At 42.8% G+C, this 22,262-nt stretch overlaps 1 protein-coding gene across 3 annotated transcripts in view; it reads right to left on the reverse strand.

The window, feature by feature from the left end:
• ABHD12 (abhydrolase domain containing 12, lysophospholipase) overlaps positions 1 to 22,262 on the reverse strand; it is a 117,266-nt gene that overhangs the window by 18,392 nt on the left and 76,612 nt on the right. For all 3 annotated transcript variants that reach the window (XR_008891517.1, XM_056567549.1, XM_056567548.1), the window contains exons 5-8: positions 21,374 to 21,404; positions 19,345 to 19,390; positions 8,236 to 8,365; positions 994 to 1,031 (exon numbers count right to left, since the gene is read on the reverse strand). Coding sequence is in view for 2 of the 3 variants with exons in the window: in XM_056567549.1 (XP_056423524.1) it covers positions 994 to 1,031; positions 8,236 to 8,365; positions 19,345 to 19,390; positions 21,374 to 21,404 (245 nt within the window). In the remaining variant the exon portion in view is untranslated. The remainder of the gene's footprint in view (positions 1 to 993; positions 1,032 to 8,235; positions 8,366 to 19,344; positions 19,391 to 21,373; positions 21,405 to 22,262) is intronic.

The raw sequence follows: 22,262 nt of genomic DNA on the forward strand, positions 1-22,262 counted from the left end.
GGGATCATGCGAAATTACCGGGCGATCGGGTCCCAGAGACCCGATCAGCCCGGTATCGCCGCAGATCGCAAGGGCGATTTCCCTTGCGATTTGCGGCGATCGCCGACATGGGGGGCCTACATGGCCCCCCTCGGCATTTGCCCTGGATGCCTGCTGAAGGATTTCAGCAGGCATCCAGTTCCGATCTCTGCCCGGCGCGCGGCAGGGACCGGAAAATGCCAGGACGTACGGGGACGTCCTGGGTCCTTAAACCCAGGGTGCGGGGACGTCCCCGTACGTCCTGGGTCCTTAAGAGGTTAAACATGCTAATTTTACTACAAAAAGTTATTGTTACAAAATATAACCTATGTAATTTGGGTATAATTGTAACTGTATGGACCCTACAGAATAAAGATAAGGTGTAATTTTTATGGAAATTTTATGGAAATTTTATGGAATTTTAAGTCCCCAAAAGTTACAAAATGGAGGGGTTTTTTTTTTTCAATTTTGCCCATAAAAATTGTATTTTGGTTTTGCCATAGATTATGTGGTAAAATTATTGATGGGGAAAAAAATTTCATATCAACTGGCTACTTCTATTAAAAAATCATAATCCTTCCAGTACTTATCAGCTTCTGTATACTACAGAGGAAGTGGAGTTGTTCTTTTCTGCCTAACCACAGTGCTCTCTGTCCAGAGTAGAAGCAAATCCCAATAGCAAAGCTCTCCTGCTCCGAATAGTTCCGCACACGGACAGAGGTGTCAGCAGAGAGCACTGTGGTCAGACAGAAAAGGACAACTCAGCTTCCTGTGGATCATACAGCAGCTGATAAGTACTAGAAGGATTAAGATTTTTTAAATAGAATTAATTTACAAATCTGTAACTTTAAAAAAAAAATTATTAAAAAAAACGGAGTACCCCTTTAAGGGGTTAAAAGAAAGCCATAATAAGCCAAAGTATATACAATTTTCTTGGTAAGACAATGATATACTGTAGTTAAACACATCACATACCTCTTTCGCACAGCCTTCTCACTAAATTTGTAGCAACCCTAAAATAAAAAAAAATACCTGTTAGTACGCACTTACTTTGGTTAAACCTACTGTAGTACTGTAAAACGTTCATTGTACAACCTACAATTCACATAACAGGTCAAATATCTATACATTTATGTTTTCTGTATACAGCAGCAGATGCTGCTAGTTCAGAAATGCAGGCTGCTTATTCAGTCTACCAAAAGGCCTTTTCAAAATGCCTAACTGTGGTATACAGTTATCTATACTATAGATATGTCCCGATACCAATACTAGTATCAGTATCGGGGTCGATACCCGGCATTTGCATGGAATCAGGGACTCGTTTAATGTCCCCGATATCAAGTCAGATACCTGCTGTAGTGCGGCATCCTACAGTCATATGCATGCCCCGCTCCGCTGCCCCGTTCTCCCATCCGCATCATGGCGTCCCATGGAGGAGCATGTGACACACCCGTCACTCCACCTCTTCCACTGTGCCCAGCATAACGCTACGGAGGAAGCAGAGTGACGTATATGTCACATGCTCCTTCATAGGACGCCATGACAGGAGAACGGGGCAGCAGAGCGGCAACACCCGATAGAGGACAGCCGCAGGTGAGCAACTCCCAGGGGCACTACCAAGGGTGGGGGGGCCTGCTGTTTACAAGAGGGGGGGGGGGCTGCTGTCTACAGGGGGCTGCTGCTAATGTCTGCAACTATCTATACTACATACAAGAGGATACTCTATTACGCTACTATTATAAGCAATCTTACAGCAGAGTCAACTGCACTAACTTCCATTTATAGGTAGATAGTGCAGGTGACCCGGTTTCTACTGCTGCTCACCATGTGAACATCAGCGCAATCGCTCCGGAGACATTGGTCTCGCAGCCAATGCAAATTCCCTGTTCTGCCCAATGGAGAAGAGAGAAATCTTGGCTCATACCACAGCAGCAGCCTCCATTGCACACAACAAGGACCCACATATCATACGGTAAACAGCGCCAGAGACCGGGTCACCCTGGTGTCAGATTCCCTTTAAAATAAAAGTACTCGTAATTGATATCGGCGAGTACTAGAATTACAGTAACTGTACTCATACTCTGTCTTAAAAAAGCGTATCGGGGCATCCCTACTATACTCCCAACAATTCCATTTCTAGGAAGTGTCCAGGACAGCACCCCTAAGATGGTTCCTCCTCGTGATTTGGACCGGAAAGCTCACCCCTTTCTCCCTCACCAGTGTATGTGTAAAGAACACCAAGATGGAAAGGAAACAATGTATACAACAAAAACCATCACCAAAAAACCAAGGGTTGGACATTTGGATCCGGTCATGGTGGCAAACGTGCGAAAAATAATTGCGGTGCTCGATAATATCCAGCTCCGACCTCACATCCATCTAGTTCCAGCCATATTGTCTATAGATGCTGAGAGAAGGCTTTTGACAATATGCGCTGGAGCTGGCTCTGGATGGTTCTGGGACGTATGGGTTTTGGGGGTGCCTTTCTTCAAAATCTGCAGGCTCTATATACATCTCTGCAGGCCCGGATACATACCACGGGATTTATCTCGTCCCCTTTCATGCCTCAGAAGGGCAGGTGACAGGGTTGTCCTCTTTCCCTTCTGCTATTTAATTTGGCCATGGAGCCTCTCTCACGGGTACTGGCCGCTGATTCTGGGATTGAAGGTATAGCGGTGGGCCGTTCATCGGTGAAACACGCACATTTCGCTGATGATCTGCTCTTATTTCTAGCTCAACTAGGGAGGGACCTGGGACTAGTTTTTGATCTTCTTACTTACTTTTCTTTAGGACGTCCCTAAAATATTTAGGGATTTGGATTGTGAGGACTTCACAGTCCTTGTATTCTTTGAACTACCTGCCTCTCTTCCAGAAAATCTATGCAGATCTCCTTCGTTGGAACATGTTACCCTTACCTTTCCTGGCCGTTGCCTCCTGATTAAAATGCTTGCCTTCTCTGGACTGCTGTACCCTATACAAACCCTGCCCTTACTCCTCACCAACAGGGATGTTTCAGTTTTAGATTGCGCAAGGGGTCCGAGTGCTGGAGCCCCCGCGGTCCCCTGTTTGAAGCCCTGGTTCTCCAGCACAGGAGCGCATCACAACCCCCGTCCGAAGCAGAGGCCGCCAGGCCACCTCCATATAGCTCTATGGTAGAGCCGTTCGGCAATCTTTGGTTCTCCCATAGAGATTTATGGAGGGGGCATGACGGCCTCCACTTCGGGTGGGGGTCGTGACGCCCTCCTGTGCTGGAGAATCGGGGCTTCAAACAGGAGATCGTGGGGGGCCCAGCGCTCCGACCCCCCCGCAATCCAAAACTTATCCTAAACTATCCTTAGGATAGGGGATACGTTTTTCTTCATGATACTTATCCTTTAAACTCTACATTCACCAATTTCCTCTGGGCTCACAAACATCCCCACATCGTTCTATGCAAATTAATGTTACAAAAGTTCAAAGGGGGTTTAATTTTCCTGATGTTTGTCATTATAACCTAGCATGAATTTGTGTAGATTGGCTGAAAAGGTACCAGTCAATATTCTAACTGGTCCCTCGAATCGGCTATGGTGGCCAATTTGTTTTTGTACGCTTTATTGCATACTAGATATTCGGCCTTTCCCCCCTCAGGTGAAGGGCAGTCTCCTTCTGAAGGACACTGTCGTGGCCTGGAAGGCTTGTGGGGTTGCAATAGGTGATCACACCCAGAGTTCCCTGAGGGAAGAGATAACTGGTTGTATGCTCTGTGGAGGGAGGGGAGGATTCTTTCGGTGCAACAGCTACTCCACCCGACTGAACCACATTATCTGACTTTCCAGGAAGTGATGGACACATATGGCCTAGGGAAAGGACACTTTCTACAATACCAGAAACTCACGACTTTTCTCCACCATCGACTGACTGATCTTCTTTTGACTCAATGGTTTCCTCTGACTCTTCACACCACTATGTCATTCTTGTATAGTCACCTCACCAGGAAAGGTATTAAGGCGGTAGCTGACTTTATTTCGCTATAGGGAGGAGAAGCTGGGGAAAGAATCTTACTCTTCTAGTCTTATAGAGTTGGGCAAAAATCTGTAAAGCTATTATTTGTGAAACATGGAGGTTTCCATATCAGTATAAGATAATGCACCATGAGGTCTATGGTTTTATGCTCCCAAAAACGCCAGAACAACGGTTTATTTATATTGCACTTTATAATACCATGGCATTAATATTGCACCTTCATTTTATATTTATGTGCTGTGTGCAATATATGCCCTTGTTACTGCTTCTCTTTCTGCCATGTCGGGATTACCCAGCTCTATTGTTTTGTATTTATTTTATTGAAAAACCAAATAAAGCGTTCTTTTAATAGAAAAAAAAAAAAAGGTTTTTGCAGGGGTTTTGGGGGATGTATGAAACGAGGATCTTCACAAGAAAAAAAAAAATAGAACAGAGACAAGAGAGAGAGACACAAGAGAATCCAGTCATCATGCATGTCATGTTAGGAGTGATCCTTTAGGTATATTATGTATCCAGGTGTGCTGTATCTATTTGCTATATGTGGATTGGGATTATGCGTGCACCTACGGTATTTATAATTTGCCAATGAGGAAGAAACTGATGTTGGCACGGGCCACTGGGATACAAACAATCACGCCCGCTACTCACGGATCCTCCGCCTACCGCTGGTGCTCATCCAGAAATGACAGAGTGAACTGGTAAAGGAAGAAGCAGAATGTGTGCAGCGTGACGTAAAATCACTAATATATCCGGATCAACATTCTAATCTAACAAAAGGTGAGCAAGAAGCTTTGAGATGGCTGTCTTCCCAGCAGAACATTATCGTACGACCCGCAGATAAAGGGGGCAATATTGTGTTATTATCTAAACAATATTAGGCTGCATTCACATCTCATTTTTGCAATACAGTTCCCGTAACCAGTGTCAGTGAAAAAAAATGCATGGAACCGTATTACAAACCATATGTATAGACACTTCAAAGAAAACCATATGCCAAACGTAGCATCCGCTTTTGTACGTTTTGCATCATACACGCTTTTATCCGTTTTTTTCTCGTACACAAAACCATAGGTCTACTATGGTTTTATGTCCAGGTGAAAAACTGGATACAACCCGTATAAGTTTTTTTTTTTAAATGGTGGTCTATGGGACCCATACTGAACCGTATGTGCGTACGGTTCCATCTGGTTTGCACAATACAGTTTGGCAGTTTGCACATGCGCAGTGCATGCCGAAAGTTCTTCCCACAAATAAAACAAGAAATTTAATTAAGGACAAACATAAAACCGTATCCTTTTTTTTTTTTTTCTTCAAAAAAACGTATTAAACCGTATGCAACCAGACATCCACTTTCAAACCGTATATGGTTTTAAACCGTACTGGAGGTATATATACGGTTGTGTTTACGATTTATTTAAAGGAGTAGTCCAGTGGTGATTCAGTGGTGAGCAACTTATCCCCTATCCTAAGGATAGGGGATAAGTTGCAGATCGCGGGGGGTCCGACCCCTGGGGCCCCCCGCTATCTCCTGTACGGAGCCCCGACAGCCCGCTGGAAGGGGGCGTGTCGACCTCCGCACGAGGCGGCGGCCGACACGCCCCCTCAATACAACTCTATGGCAGAGCCGAAGCGCTGCCTTCGGCAATCTCCGGCTCTGCCATAGAGATGTATTGAGGAGGCGTGTCGGCCGCCGCCTCGTGCGGGGGTCGACACCCGCTATCTCGGCGGAGAGCCGGGGCCCCGTACAGAGAGATCGCAGGGGGCCCCAGCGGTCGGACCCCCCGCGATCTCAAACTTATCCCCTATCCTTAGGATAGGGGATAAGTTTTTCACCACTGGACTACCCCTTTAATTTTTTTACAAAAAACCTGAAACGGGGACCGTATAGCAAAAAAGAGATGTGAATGCAGCCTTTTCTAGAAGAAGCAGAACGTCAACTATCTAATTCTACCACTTATATGAAATTGAACGGTGACCCCACACGACATAAAGACCTAGTTAGATCATTATTACGTAAGGGTGTTGAATTGAATATCTTCTTTTCCAGATTTGCCGAAAAATAAATAAATATTTTGTTTCCAAAAAAAAACATACTGGTATTGGATCTTGAAGATGCATAAAAACATTGAGGCACTTCCGGGCCGTCCAATAGTTGCAGGAAGGGGTTCCTTATTGGAACCCATTTCACAATATTTGGACTGGATTTTACGCCCAGTGTAAAAAACAGTTCCAGCGCATATGCAGGACACGAGCCATTTGCTTAACATAGTGCAGGATTTTGGATGATAGCAGGGTTTAGCCCTGGCCAGTATAGACATATAGAGTCGATACACCCGCATCCCGCAGGATGTGGGTGCACATGCTGTCCGAGGTCATCTGGTAATGCTACAGGCATATGGGGACAATTTTGTTAATTATATATGTGAAATGTTGCAATTTGTATTGAGTCACAACGTGTTTCAATTTTATGGGGACTGGTATATTCAGGCGGACGGCACAGCGATGGGGACCCCTGTGGCCCCCACTTTTGCAAATATTTTTTTGTGGTCCCTGGAAGATGATTTAATTTATTCTATGTCTAATCCCTTTAAGCAGTATTTATAGTTATTAAACGCTATGTGGACGATATTTTTGTGTTTTGGGCGGGGTCACAAGAGCAGTTCAGTGAATTTGTGCAATATATGAATAACAACACATTAAATATGCACTTTACTAGCATTTCTAGTGAATCCAGTATAAAACTTTTAGACGTTAGGCTTAAAATAACTCAGGACCAATTAAATATTGAGGGATATAGAAAACCTACAGCGACAAACTCGCTAAGGTATGATAGTTACCACCCATATGTTAAAAAATCTTAAACATATGGTCAGATGGTGCGGTTGCGGAGGATCAACACAAGTGAGGACACGTTTAGACAACAAGCCAATGAACTATGCGACAGATTAAAAGACAGGGGTTATCTGGAAAAATTGGTAAAAGAAGCCCATGATAGGACACTAGCCATTCCACGCTCCCAAATGCTACATAAAAAAATAGCAAAAAATCAGGTATCAATAACCCAATTTTTTTTTCTTATTTCATTTGAATTTAGTCCCATGAAGAAGGTGATCAGGTCGTCCATTTTTAAGAATTGGCATATTTTGCATAAAGATGAATTATTAAAGGACACCTTACATACCAAACTGTTAGTCTCATTTAGAAGAACTAAGAATTTAAAAAGGGACATTCTGGTTAAAAACAGATAAAAAAAAATAAGAGAATAACAAGAAATCTAACTGGTTGCAGAGACAGATGCCGGTTGGCAACTTTAAATGTGGACAATGCAACATGTCACCTTTTAGGTAATCAAAAAGCAATACAACTGGGTTCATACACTGTTAAAATTAATAATTTTATTACTTGTAAAACGAGTTTTGTCGTTTATGCCTTGGTTTGTAGTTGCAAAAAATATTATATAGGTAAAACGATCCGACCCTTGCACATAAGGATAAAAGAATATTTGAGGTCTATGACTACAGGTATGGGAATTATTGGGACATATGAGTGGTGCTCATGAAAATAAAAGAAGAACATTTGAAATTTATAGGACTGTCTGTGAAGCATTTACCACCTAGAGGGGGTGACAGACAAAAATTATTGTTACAGAAGGAAACAGAATTCATTCTTCGAACAGACGCAATAGGTCCTTTGTGCTTGAACACACGGATCGATTTAAGTGTATTCCCCCCTGAGTAACCAGCTCCTTGGGAATCAGCAAGAGTTGGTCATTGAGAAATTTATAGCTTGGATCTTGTAATATGAAGTGCCGTGACTTTTAATATGAAATTGAATTTTAGTAAATCAATAGGTTGGAATATGAAGCAACGTGACTCTCAGTAATGTATTTTTGTACAATTTTAATGTGTGTTGTTTGGCTGGTTAATAAAGTTACCTGTATTGTATAAATAGGAAGAGGTGTGGAAGGAAGTCAGAGGTCAGTGATTATGCGCAGGTGCGTGAAACGATTCGTTGACCAGGCTATCGTGAATAAACCTACCGCTTCTTCCTTTACCTATTCATAATTTCTTTATCTGGCTTGATGTGCTGTTTCTATTTGGACTGTGTGTGTATATATATATATATTATATATATTTTTTTTTTTTTTTTTGTGTCCATACAATCCCCCCAAAAAACTGCTACATAGTGCAACTTTTTAACAACTACGGTACTTACCCTGTGCCTAAGGAGTGCCCCCAGATGTACACAGGGTTGTCTCCGCTTCTGGCCTTTATCCAATCAAAAACATGGAGAGCATCATAGGTCATTCCAGTCTCTGACGGAGAGCCAACCGAGTCACCCCATCCTAAAAGAAACATACAAACATGTAAAACATACAAACAAAGATCATACAAAAGAGGCATTTTGTCTTAGTAAACCATACAAGAGTCCTACACTACATCCTGATATGTAAAATATGTGTATGCTGCCTTGAAGTGCTGGGGTCCTGGGTTTAAATATGTCTAAGGCATCTGCATGGAGTTTGTGCATTCTCCCGGTGTTTGCATGCGTTCTCAGGTTGATTTGGTCTTCTCCCACACAAAAAAAACAAAACAAAAAAAAGATAGGTAAATATTAAATTTTAATTGTGCTCCCCCAAATATAGGGACCTATGAGAGCAATGATCTCTGTACAGCACTGTGGAACATGTTGCAGAATTGACACTGGATCAATTCTACAGGAGGGCCATGTATATGTAGCGTCCTGTGTTTTGGTTGAGAAGACTTTATTCAAAATATACAGTGTATATTATATATATATATATATATATATATATATATATATATATATATATATATATATATATATATATATATATATTTATATTAGGGATCAACCGATATTATATTTTTTTTTAGGGCCAATACCGACAATCTGTAAACTTTGAGGCAGATAGCCGATAACTTATACCAATATTCCGGTATAAGTTATCGGCTATTCTCCAGCCGATGGGGGTTGGACTAGGGAGGACCCCAGGACAGACAGGGGGAGAGAAGCGGGTGCTTCAAATCAATGAACTGCAGCAGCTTTTGCAGGGCCAGAGACCGCCGCCGCCCGCTTCTCTCCCCCTGCCTGTCCTGGGGTCCTCCCTAGTCCAACCACCACCACTGCTGCCCCCCCTGCCTATCCTCTGGCCAGAGACCCCGCCACCCACTTCTCTCCCCCTGCTGGTCCTGAAGTCCAACCCCCACCGCAGCCCCATAGCCTCCCTCATTCCCAGTTTTATAATTACCTGTTCCCAGGGTCGGCGCTACTTCTGGCTCCGGCGGCATCCTGAGCTGTCACTGTGCGCCCTGATGGTGACGTTGCGTTGAGGACGTGTCTCGTCATTGCGCAGCGCACATTAACAGCGCAGGATGCCGCAGGAGCCAGATGGGGACAGGTAATTATAAAACCGGGGATGGGGGAGGCAATGGGGCTGCGGCGGGGGTTGGACTCAGGACCGGCATGGGAAGAGAAGCGGGAGGCGGGGTCTCTGGCCAGAGGCCAAACCAATAATTGGTCTATCATATTTTATATATATATATAACCAAAGAATAAGTTGGCCAGCTCTATTAATTCCAAACTATTGTAAAAACCTGGATTGCAGGTGCAGGCTGCTGGGCTAAATATACAGCAACAGGAGAATACAGCAGCACACTGCTAGCACAAAGATATAGATGAAACAGAAGTATATAGATAAAACATGAGTATATAGATAGAACTTGAAAAGCTATACAGCTGTAATGCAATGAATGAAGATATGAACCTATGAAATTATGAGGTACTTAGCTTGCAAATTTGGCGCCAAATAGCGTGGACCGTCCCACCATGGTAAGGTGACCTCAGGTGACCTGGGACGGACCCTACACTGTGAATATGCCTCTGTGTGAACAGTACAGCAGGCATTGCAAGGTCTGCAAGGTCACACAGAGGCATATTCACAGTGTAGGGTCCGTCCCAGAATGAGGGCACCTTACTGTGGTGGGACGGTCCACGCTATTTGGCGCCAAATTTGCAAGCTAAGTACCTCATAATTTCATTCATTCATTTCATCTTCATTCATTGCATTACAGCTGTATAGCTTTTCAAGTTCTATCTATATACTCATGTTTCATCTATATACTCATGTTTCATCTATATCTTTGTGCTAGCAGTGTGCTGCTGTATTCTCTTGTTGCTGTGTGTGTGTGTGTATGTATATATATATATATATATATATATATATATATATACATATATATATATACACACACACACACACACACACGTGTGTGTATTAAAGAATAAAGTATCCTCTGTCATCCTGCAGAATTGGTCTAGTGCAGAAGTCTCCACTGCTCTTTAGGGTCCTGGCATGCTAGCATTGCCATGCCAAATTTGTCCTAACAAAGCATTTATGAGTTGTGTCCTCAGGGAGAGCATTGAGTGGGCCACTAGCAGAACCACCCAATAACCAGGAATGTGCACCTCTTTGTAAAACTAGTTGGAAAAACACAAGAAATACACAAGAAAAAAGAAGATACAAATCCATGACGGCTACATAAATAGCTATGCAAAGCACCAAGTCATAACCTACTACAAGGACAGTCAATTACACATGGAAGAAAACAGCTGAGTAATGTGCTTTAACATTTCAGCATTTTATAAATATAGTCTCCCCGGCAATGAGGTCCATCCATCAGGGACACGCTGTGTGCAGTAATAACAGGGAATGTGCCCTGCTGGATTAATAGCTCTCTTGATACTCTCTGTAAGGCTGCTTATTATAATGCTAATGTACGCCCACGTCTGTTCTCTTTACAAACGGCGCTCTCACGCACAGATTCTCCTACTCAATACAAGTAATGATGTTCTGAAGCATAGGCTGCAGGGAAAATACTTTGGTCATATAGGGTTATTAGTGGGATATATCCTCTTAATTTTTGGCAAATTTCATACCAACATCAGCCGGTGATATTCTACAGTCGGGCACTGCTCACATCCAGATATGTATCAATCTCAAGTACAGTGTTTCCCAGGGTGCCTCCAGCTGTTGCAAAACTACAACTCCCAGCATGCACGGACAGCCTTTGGAGACTACCTGGTTGGGGAAACACTGCTCTAGTAGAAATGGAACAAATCTCTGGAGATGCCTGCTCTTTAGCCACTGTTGCATGGTAGATCTTCTGATCAAAGCAATAGTATGTAGTCAATTTGGGCCAATTATTCAACTACATAGTCACTATATAAATGCCCTAATACATGTTTGGGGATCACCCTTGAAACAATTTTCCGAAACGCAGCACTTCAAGTGAGAACCTTTACAGCAATTCTATATTTCATAAACATTACAACCCTCATAAAGTATGTAACATTCAGATTATGAACTATTCATATAATACTTTCTACAATCAATGGACAATTTTAAAGCGTTTCTATCATTAAAAGGGGTACTCAGAGAGTGTTTTTTTAAATCAACTGATGCCAGAAAGTTAAAGGGGTACTCCGGTGCTTAGACATCTTATCCCTTATCCAAAGGATACAGGATAAGATGCCTGACCGCTGGAGTCCCGCCGCTGGGGACCCCCGTGATCTTGCACGCGGCACCCAGTTTGTAATCAGTCCCCGGAGTGTGTTCGCTCCAGGTCTGATTACGGGCGATCACAGGGCGGGCGGCGTGTGCGGTCACGCCTCCGCCCCCGTGTGACGTCACGCTCCGCCCCTCAATGCAAGCCTACGGGAGAGGGCGTGATAGCTGTAGGCTTGCATTGAGGGGCGGAGCGTGAAGTCACACGGGGCGCAGGCGTGACATCACACGCCGCCGGCCCTGTGATCGCCCGTAGTTAGACCCGAAGCGAACATGCTCCGGGGACTGATTACAAACGGGGTGCCGCCTGCAAGATCACGGGGGTCCCCAGCGGCGGGACTCCCGCGGTCAGGCATCTTATCCCATATCCTTTGGATAAGGGATAAGATGTCTAAGCACCGGAGTACCCCTTTAAACAGATTTGTAAATTACTTCTATTAAAAAGTCTTTACCCTTCCAGTACTTTTAGCAGCTGTAAGCTACAGAGGAAATTCTTTTCTTTTTGAATTTCTTTTTTTGTCTTGTCCACAGTGCTCTCTGCTGACATCTGATGCCACTATAAGGAACTGTCCAGAGCAGGAAAAAATCCTCATTGCAAACCTATGCTGCTCTGGACAGGAGAGGTGTCAGCAGAGCACTGTGGACAAGACAAAAAATAAATTCAAAAAGAAAATACCGTATTTATCGGCGTATAACATACATTTTTTAGGGCGCTTTAAATCAATGAACTGCAGCGGCTTTTGCAGGTCCAGACACCTGCCGTCACTGCCCGATTCTCTGCCCTGCCTATCCTGGGGTCCAGAGACTGCCGGCGCCGCTACCCCATTGCCTCCCCATCCCCGGTTTTAATATCATTACCTGTTGCCGGGTTCGGTTCCGCGCTGCTTCTGGCTCCGGTGTGGCGTATCCTGCGTCATTGCTATAAAACTTTTTTTACCCAAATATTCTTGGTAAAATGAGGGTGCATGTTATAGGCCGGTGCGTGGTATACCCCCGATAAATACGGTTATTTCCTCTGTAGCATACAGCTTGCTAAAATGTACTGGAAGGGTAAAGATTTTATAATAGAAGTCATTTACAAATCTGTTTAACCTTCTGGCACCAGTTGATTTAAAAAAAAAAATTTCCACTGGAGTACCCCTTTAACATAAAAACCTTGTCACATCACAGAAGCATGTCAAAAATTTTGATCAATCAGGGTCTCAGTGCTGAGACCCCCACTAATCATTAGAACGAGCAAAGTGGCGACTGTGTGCTTCTCTCCCTGGGTCGCTGCTATCTCCATCTAGTTGCACTAGACTGGTTGTTTTATAAGTCTATGGAGCCCTTCTCGTGCAACTGGATGGAGATCACTGTGAGATGGTGAGTGAAACCGTGCACTATTGAGAAGACCACTGATGTCAGCTGCAGATAGTAGGGGGCAGCCGCAGGGAATGGAGCAGGCTCGAAAGCTCATACTTTTCGTAACACGCATTTACCATGCATGTACAGCAGAATGTGTTAAGGGGTTTCTAAATTATAAAAACTTTTGACCTATCCGCCTGGCTGAATGGAGTGACTGCTCTGGTTAACAGAATATGTATTGCCTAGTGTACATGAACGGTGCTACAGAAAATAAACATTCATAAAGACACTGGGGAAGATTTACCCTCCTTTTGTGAAAACTAATATTATAATGTGTATACAAGATACATTTTAGGGCTGCATTAGTAAATCTGCAAGGTCTACAAATTTATTTTACTTTGATTTCCTCTTATCAGGGTGACCTGACAGATCAGCTTTCCAGATTCTTCCTGAAGAAAAGGCTATAAAAAGCAGGTTACCTTCCTGACCTAGTGTTCAGTTATTGAGTAGTCATGAATGGGGATCACATTCTCTGTAGACATTGACACTTTGCTGCATCAGCACAACAGAGAGCGCAGATACTTTACATCAACACTAAGAGGATTAAAAGACTTTAAGGATCCTTTTCTGGTATTTTGGTCTTCATCTTTCAACTATCTTGGATAATACCAATTTGACCCCACAGAGTTCTAAACTATAGTGGTCTACCTGATTATAATTGTTCTCCAAATGGTCAGTGGGCCCAGACTGTATTTATTTGGTCTCTTAAAGGGTTTTTTCTGGATATAGCATCGATGTCCTGTTCTTGGGATGGGCCATTCATTTATGGCTGGTGGGGAACCACCATCTGAGACAAATTCTATCAGAAGAACTAAACAAGCTGTGGCATCCACGCCATGTTACTTCCATGTGCCCAAGTGAAAGTGGCTGAGAAAAGTTCACAAATATTTGGACATCTGTTTGCTCTGCTGACCAAAGAAGCGCCATCATACATGGATGACTTGTCCTAATGATAGGCTATTAAATGTTATGTCCAGGACACCACATCCATAGTACATTCTAAGAATCACACCTTCTTAGTTTCCAGGAAAGGGCACTTTCTTAACACATGAGGGAGATTTATCAAAACCTGTCCAGGGGAAAAGTTGCCAAGTTCCCCATTGCAACCAACCAGATCGCTGCTTTCATTTTGCAGAAGACTTTTCAAACATTGAAAGAAGCGATCTGATTGGTTGCTATGGGCAACTCAGCAACTTTTCCTCTGGACAGGTTTTGATAAATCTCCCCCATACTGTTTGAGGTGGCACACATAGTCTATATTACAGGGCTGTAGGTGCGCATTGTGCCCTAATGTGCTTCTATAAGACAATGAATTCTCTTCTTTGTGCAATAATTTAATGTGTAAATAGCCCACAATATGGAGAAAAGAAGGGACGTACAGCTCACTTGTTCCTGTGCACGAGCCCTCACAATGCCTCCATGTACAAAAGTAGAAAAAAGGGCTCAAACACTTTGAAATCCTGAATAAAATGTGTAGTTTATTCAATTAAAAACATTAAAATCAAATCCAGCAGTGAAGTACTAAAACATGGAAATGGAAAAATCCTTCTTGTATGCACCATAAATTGTAACAAATCTGTGCAATGGTTTAAAAAAATGACACCAGAAGCAAACGGGCCTGGCATTGGAATAGCCTGGCATCACTGCCCTCTGTGACATGTTGCATAGTCCATCACATTTACATGTAACCCCCAGCAAAAAATCTAAATGAGGGATGTGGCAGATAAAACAAGGTGGTACATAGACCACTAAGGTAACAGAACAGGACACGCTCTTTGTAGTCTGAAATATAAATGGGGATTTATCGTAACAAGCGTACAGGAAGAGCGGTGCAGTTGCCCATAGCAACCAGATAGCTTATTTTATTTTTAAAAAGGCCTCTGAAAAATGAAAGAAGTGATCTGATTGGTTGCTATGGGCAACTGCACCACTCTTCCTCTACACAGGTTTTGATTGATTATTAGCCTATAAGCACCTTATGGATACACATGGAGCAATTGAGGTAGTTTAACCACTTTCACAAAACATTTCCATTAGACAACACATTATGTGCTTTACTCCCCCGCTTTCAGTGACCTTTGTCTTGCTGCTTTATAGACTTCTAATGAAGCAGTGGGACGTTTATCACTGCTCGTTCTCCTGATTAGTGGGGGTCTCAGCACAGAAACCCTGACCAATTAAAACTTTTAAGGCCCCTTTCACACTATAAAATTCATCCGTTAAAAGATCCGTTATAAATGTCTGGTAGAAAAGCCTTAAAAACGAATGTTAAACGTCCGTTACAAAATCCCATTTAAGTCTATCGGATTTTTTGATTATACATTCTAACCAGTTATGGCCCGTAATGAATAATGGCCGTTAGTTGTGACAGAAGAAAAAAACAGCACATGCACTAATTTTTTTTCCGTCACAAAAAACGGGTAAATTAACGACCGTTATTTTTAACATTGAAGTCTATGGCAAACGGATGAGCCTTTATGTAGTCCCATAGGGACAGACTCGTTTCCATGATTGGAGTAGTAGTTCCCTGGCTGCGGGAGTCTGCTGGTTGGCTGGGGAGGCTAAAATAGTGTTTGTACTACAACCCCCATCATGGAACAGACTATGTTCCATAATGGGGGTTGTAGTACAGGGGCTGAGGGATTGATTGCACCCGGTCTCGCTTCTGAGACCCAAAAGTTATTAAAAAGGGGAGCGGGCGGCATGCTGCGCTCCCCTGCAATGTACGATGTATTTACTTTCATTTTTAAATTCCCCCCCCGCGAGCCCTGGATGGATGGTACTGAGGAGCCATTCAGGGCTCCCGGTGGGGTTTTCAAATAGAAGCGCTGCGGTGGGGAAATATATATAGAATCGCTGGGGGGGGTATATATATATGGCCCCCCACAGCGCATTTATATATGTGTGTCCCCCCCCCCCCCACCCCCCGCAGCAAACCAACACTAATGTAGCCTTCCCAGCCTCCCGCAGAAAGAAGTCTGTTCCATGATGGGAGTAGTAGTCAAGGCTGTGGAAGTCTGTAGTCATAGGTGTTAACACGGTCGTATATGAGGGATGTTATAACGGGTCTTAACGGATGAACATTTATTCAGAAGTCAGCACCCGTTATTTCATCCTTTATTATACATCCGTTTTTACACAGAAAACTTATGTTTAGTAACAGATGAATGCTCATAGTGTGAAAGGAGCCTAACACGTGTCTGTAAAATGTCAAATTATTATTTTTTTTTTGACTGGTCTCCTTTAAGGACAACAGTAAACCATAAACACTGCTTACTCCTGTTCCAGGGACCATGAGCACCTCTCCTGCAGGATTTCACACTTACATTTAAAAGTGCTATCACATTACTGAAGTAATAAAAGTGCACGTTTCATTAATTCACCGCAGGTCAACGCAATAACAAGTTGAAGTGCAGTGTTTGTGAACAGACATAGCCATAAAGGAAGGTACATTACAAGGTTGGAAACAACTTAAGTTCTGCGATTTGACATTAACTGATATTGGTTCAGACAAAAATTGCTGCAACTAGATTTAAATGAAACCTTAGTATCAGGAATATAAACTGACTTGGGTATACTAAGAGTTACAGTTATGAATTGCCTGACATATCTTAGGCTGCGTTCACATGGCTGTCTAGACCCGTCCCGTTCTTCTCCCATCAAAAAAAAAAATGAGAAAAAAAAACGAGAAAAAAAACCGGACAAAACGGACAATAACAGATCCTTTTGTATGCGTTTGTATCAGTTATTCAGGGATGTGGAATTCCTATCGCCCGACGCCCGGGACTAGCAGTTTTGGGCGCCGGGCAGGTGAATTTGTCCAGCCCTTAGCCCGGCTTCGGGCAAGCAGGGCCGGACCTGACAAGTGCGGTGGCGATCTGCAGTCTGTATGGAGCGGGCTGCAGACTCCTGCCCGCTCAATACTCTGCCGCCTCCGACAATAAAAAACTGTATCCTCGGAAGCAGAGCAGCGGAGATGAGAAGCTGTGTATTTGTCTCCTCTCCCCTGCTCTGCAGACGTGCGGGGGGAGATGAGGGGGCGTGGCTTCTTGCTCCCCGTGCAGACCTGCGTCCTCTGCCTTCACTCCCCCCAGCTGTAGCTTCGGAGAGCTGAGGGGAGGAGACGCGTCTGCACGGGGAGATGCATGCGGCGCTCACAGGGGAGTATGGAGCGGGCTCGGGATTCCTGCCCGCTCCATACTCTGCAGCCCCCGGCTGTTCTCAGTAGCCGGGGGCCGCCGCTAATAGCCAGCATGCGGCGATTGCCGCGGCTGGCTATTAACCCTTTAGATCGCCGCTGTCAAAGCTGACAGCGGCGTCTAAAGGGACATGTGAATGCTCCCTGGTGGGCTAGTGGGGTGGATCGCCCCCCCCCCCCCCGCAGCGCGATCGCAGGGGGGCGATCCACTATGGAGGTAGCCGGAGGACTTACCTCTGCTTCCTCCTGTCCCAGCTCTGTCATTGATAGAGCCTAGCTGGACTAGAACTCTATTCATCTGTCTGAGGAACTAGAACTAGTTCCTAGAACTCTATTCATCTGTCTGAGGAATCTAATGATTCCTCATAAGTGTAAAAAAACAAAAAAACAAAAAAAAAAAACAAGTTTTAATAAAAGTTTGAAAGACACATTAACCTAGTGGTTCCCAGCATGCCAGGACAGCCGTTGGCTGTCCTGGCATGCTGGGAGTTGTAGTTTTGCAACATCTGGAGGGCCACAGTTTGAAGACCGCTGCATTAACCCCTTCCATGTTAAAAGTTCAAATCACCCCCTTTTCCTATATAAAAACATGCAAACATAATAAAAATAAACACATTTGGTATCGCTTCGTGCGTAATTGTACAACCTATTAAAATATAACATTATGTATCCCCTACGGTAAATGTAAAAAAAATACCAAACCACAGATTTGCAATTTTTATAATTTCCCATAAAAAAAAAGTTAAAAAGCGATTAAAAAGTCAGATCAATACCAAAATGGTACCGATACAAAAAACAGATTATGGCGCAAAACATGAGCCCTCATACAGCCTGGTATGTGGAAAAAAATAAAGCTACAGGGGTTAAAAAATGGCAATTAAAAAAATTAGAAAACGTTCAGAATTAGTAAAACATGACGTAAACTATAGAAATCTGGTATTGCTGTAACCAGGCGGCCTAAAGTATAAAACTAACATGTTACCTCAACCACAAGGTAAATGGTGCAGAAAAGAAAAGCACCAAATCTGCAAAATTATCTTTTACTATTTAAATTTCACTTCCCCAAATATATATATATTTTTTGGTTCAGAGAATATGTTATTGAAAAATTAAAAGGTATCATTATAGTAGGTATTTATGGCTATTATAGGGCGAGGAGGAAAAAATAAGAGCGTAAAAGCGAATATTGGCCGGGACAAGTGGATCGTCATGAGGGACAAGTAGATTTTGCTCCATTTTAGTCCCGTGGACAAGTAGTTTTTTTATAAAATTTCCACACCCCTGGTTATTGTTCAGTTAGTAAACCAAAAAATATATATTTTTTGTTCTGAGCATGCTCAGAAGTAAAAACTGATCAAAAAACGGATTGAAAAAAACTGATGCAAACTGATGCCGTTAGAGGCACCCTTTAGTAGAATTTCTACCCAAATGTCAGGAGCAATAGCCAAAGTTTACTAACTGGTTGTTATCCTTGCACCTTCATTTTCTATGCAGTGTGACATGTATTCATTAGAAGAAATGATGTTGATAAATACAACCTATTGCTTTTATGCTTTGTTGTTGTGGTCATTCTTGCAAAAGTGGCAGCAGAAACTGCTTGCTACTCATAAACAGTATTCTCAGAGAACAATGTCCTTTTGTTACCATGTGACAGGTTTACCAGCAATTTCTGAGAAGCAGATAAGAAAAGGGACAACAACTATGGCTACTCTTCCTTTCTGTTGTCACCTTAGTAAACAACATGGGTCATGCAGGAAAACTAAAAAAATACAAATCAAGCCTAATGACAGATCTGCGGCTGATGCTCTTATTTCTGTTTCACACTTATCTGCACAGACTGGGTGGGTGCAAATGCAGTTTGTGGGTTTCTTCTTCAAGAATAATTTCCCTCACTAGCACAGCTTTGTTCCCCTGAGATTTCTGTTTCTTTGTCTCCTAGCCCTGAAAATAAGCTACTCAGGATTATCATGTGATCTGCAAAAGTGCAAAGCTAAATCACATTTCCTATTCTGTTCTATTTTAATTCAAAACTTCAAAACCACAGTTTGTAAAAAAAACAAAAAAAAAAAAACACCAGGCCCTTTGGTAAATGTATGCGTTAATGTTTTATCATTTCTAAAAACCTGTCTCTTACCTCTGTAGTCAAATGAGATTACATGGTAGCCTAAGGAGCTCAGCACCTAAGGGACAAGCACAGAATAAAGGATGAGAGTTGGTAACATGTTAGCCATCGAAATACAGAACAGAAGTGGAGTAAGAATCACACCTTTATTGGCTAACTGAGAAGATATAGAGGGACATTTATCAAAATCTGTGCAGAGTAAACGTTGCCCAGTTGATCATAGCAACCAATCAGATCGCTTCTTTCATTTTCAAAAGGGCCTGTGGAAAATGAAAGAAGCAATGTGATTGGTTGCTAGGGGCAACTAGCCAACTTTTCCTTTGCACAGGTTTTGATAAATCTCCCCCATAGAGCGCAAGACCTCTCCGGTGCTTTCATAGAGCATGTTATACAAAATATATGTTAAAAGCATCTCTCAGAAACATTTTCAACAGGCATAGTTACAACTAGGAAGTAGCTATGATCAACCCAGTGTAGGACAGTTCTTTGATCAGTCAGAGGTGACATCCCCGATTTAATTCTATTGCTATACTCACACGACTAGACTATACTGTATATATGACACTGAATGCAAATCTCCACCTTTTATGTCATTTTAGTTCCACAATTACAGATCAAAATAGGGTGAAAAAGAGGAGCACTCCTTTGTCAGTTTATTACCTCAATGATCTAGTTTCTTCACAGCGCTTGGATCGTGGTGTAACATTATTTCACCAAATATTTACAAAGTTTACACTGTCCCCACCCTATCTTCAACATAATGTTGGCTGACCACTATAACACAATACAGTCATTAGGATAACATCCATCAGTAGAGGAATGTATAGGAGAATTATATATAGGAGGATAGGGCTGGGCGGTATGACCAAATGTGTGCATCACGGTATTTTTTAAACTTCTGGCGGTTCCACGGTATACAACGGTATTTCCTAGACCCCCCCCCATATTAATTATCAGCACACATCCCCATCGGGGTAAATACTCACATATTACCCGCAAGCGCTGCCCTCCTTGTCCTGTTTGTTGCGGCCGCCGGCGCTGGCACTCTATACTGTATCCCTATGCCGGGGCTAAAAAGGTAAACAAAATAAACTTTAATGCACCTACGTCGGCCTTACGCTGGGGACGGGAACGTGGGAGAGCTGTCAGCCTATCACCGGCCGCAGCGATGTTCCGCCTCGGCTGGTGATAGGCCGAGCCCACTGTCATGTAAGAAGCCGGCTTCTTACATGACAGTGGGCTCAGCCTATCACCGGCCGAGGCGGAACATCGCTGCGGCCGGTGATAGACTGACAGCTCTCCGACGTTCCCGTACCCAGGAAACAAGTGAGGCCGGTAATGGACCAACGGGTGGAGAGTTAAAGTTTATTTTGTTTATTTTTTGCAGCCCGGGCATAGGGATACCGCACAGTATAGAGCAGTGGTCTCCAACCTGCGGACCTCCAGATGTTGCATAAATACAACTCCCAGCATGCCCGGACAGTCAACGTCTTTGCTTCTCAACAGTAAAGAGGGGGTTTTGGCTTAGCAGGTGAGAGGCCTGACGACAGGTGAAAGTAGTAAGATTTCTCCTTGAGGAGAACACCATAACGGTGTGGAGAATCATAGGTCATTAGAACTCTACTAGGAATATACAAAATGAAATGAAAAGTTTAGATCCCAAGGAATATTCGTTCCGATTAGATTCCTTCACTCCCTCATCTATCTACACTACTCTCAATGACTAGTCACACATGGGTTTTCTAAAGTCTGAGCTGATTTCCTATCCTATTATAAGGCCAGACACCCTTTGACACAGTTTAAGAAACCTGATCATGACAGTGACCTAACTTTTGGCTTGTACGCTTTAGCAGTGACTCATATGTCTTCCTGAAACAGACATCGGTTCCTGTTTCATGTAGAAGAAACGTGCAACCTGTTCTTCTCTCCCTACAGGTATTTTCATTATTAAGTATCTTCAATGCTAAAGTTGCTTTAGACCTCAGGTTAGTGAAAATGTCAAAAGTCAATTAAAAGAAAGGAAAAAAAAAAGTCCCAATACCTTATACAGCTGTACTCTGTGATCACCTCCTCTGTGGAAAGAAAATATGCATCAAAACAGAATGCAAAATATCATAACATATTATACTCCAGTTGAGTTGAGCATGCATGCGTGTTGAATCGAGAAAGAAGTGAACTGAATAGTCTTCTGGTGGTGGCCTCTTCCTTGAGAAGAAAAGCATTAAACATGTTAAAATCCACTGCCTGACCTTTTCCCAACCAGATATCCTGGAAAAGTCGTAAGACCCCATACCACTGCTATTATTATTATAAAAATAAAATTATAATAATCCCTATGTCCATATTTACTTTGCAAATTTTATCCCTTAAGTTTTACCAAATGAGAGCACTAGACATGGCCGGAAAAAAAAAAGGGCAGACTGTTCATGCAATATTATCATATACAGCGAGGATCAAAAATTTGGGCACCCCAGGTAAAAATTTGTATTAATGTGCATAAAGAAGCCAAGGAAAGGTGGAAAAATCTCCAAAAGGCATCAAATTACAGATTAGATATTCCTATAATATGTCAACAAAAGTTAGATTTTATTTCCATCATTTACACTTTCAAAATAACAGAAAACAAAAAATGGTGTCTGCAAAAGTTTGAGAATCCTGCAGAATTTAGAGCATGCACTGCCCCCTTTGCAAAGCTGAGACCTGCCAGTGTCATGGATTGTTTTCAATCATCATCTGGGAAGATCAGGTGATGTCAATCTCAAAGGTTTTAAATGCCCAGACTCATCTGACCTTGCCCCAACAATCAGCACCATGGGTTCTTCTAAGCAGTTGTCTAGAAATCTGAAACTGAAAATAGTTGACGCTCACAAAGCTGGAGAAGGCTATAAGAAGATAGCAAAACGTTTTGGGATGTCAATATCCTCTGTTCG

This window comes from Hyla sarda, chromosome 3, assembly GCF_029499605.1.
Source record: "Hyla sarda isolate aHylSar1 chromosome 3, aHylSar1.hap1, whole genome shotgun sequence".
Lineage (NCBI taxonomy): Eukaryota > Metazoa > Chordata > Amphibia > Anura > Hylidae > Hyla > Hyla sarda.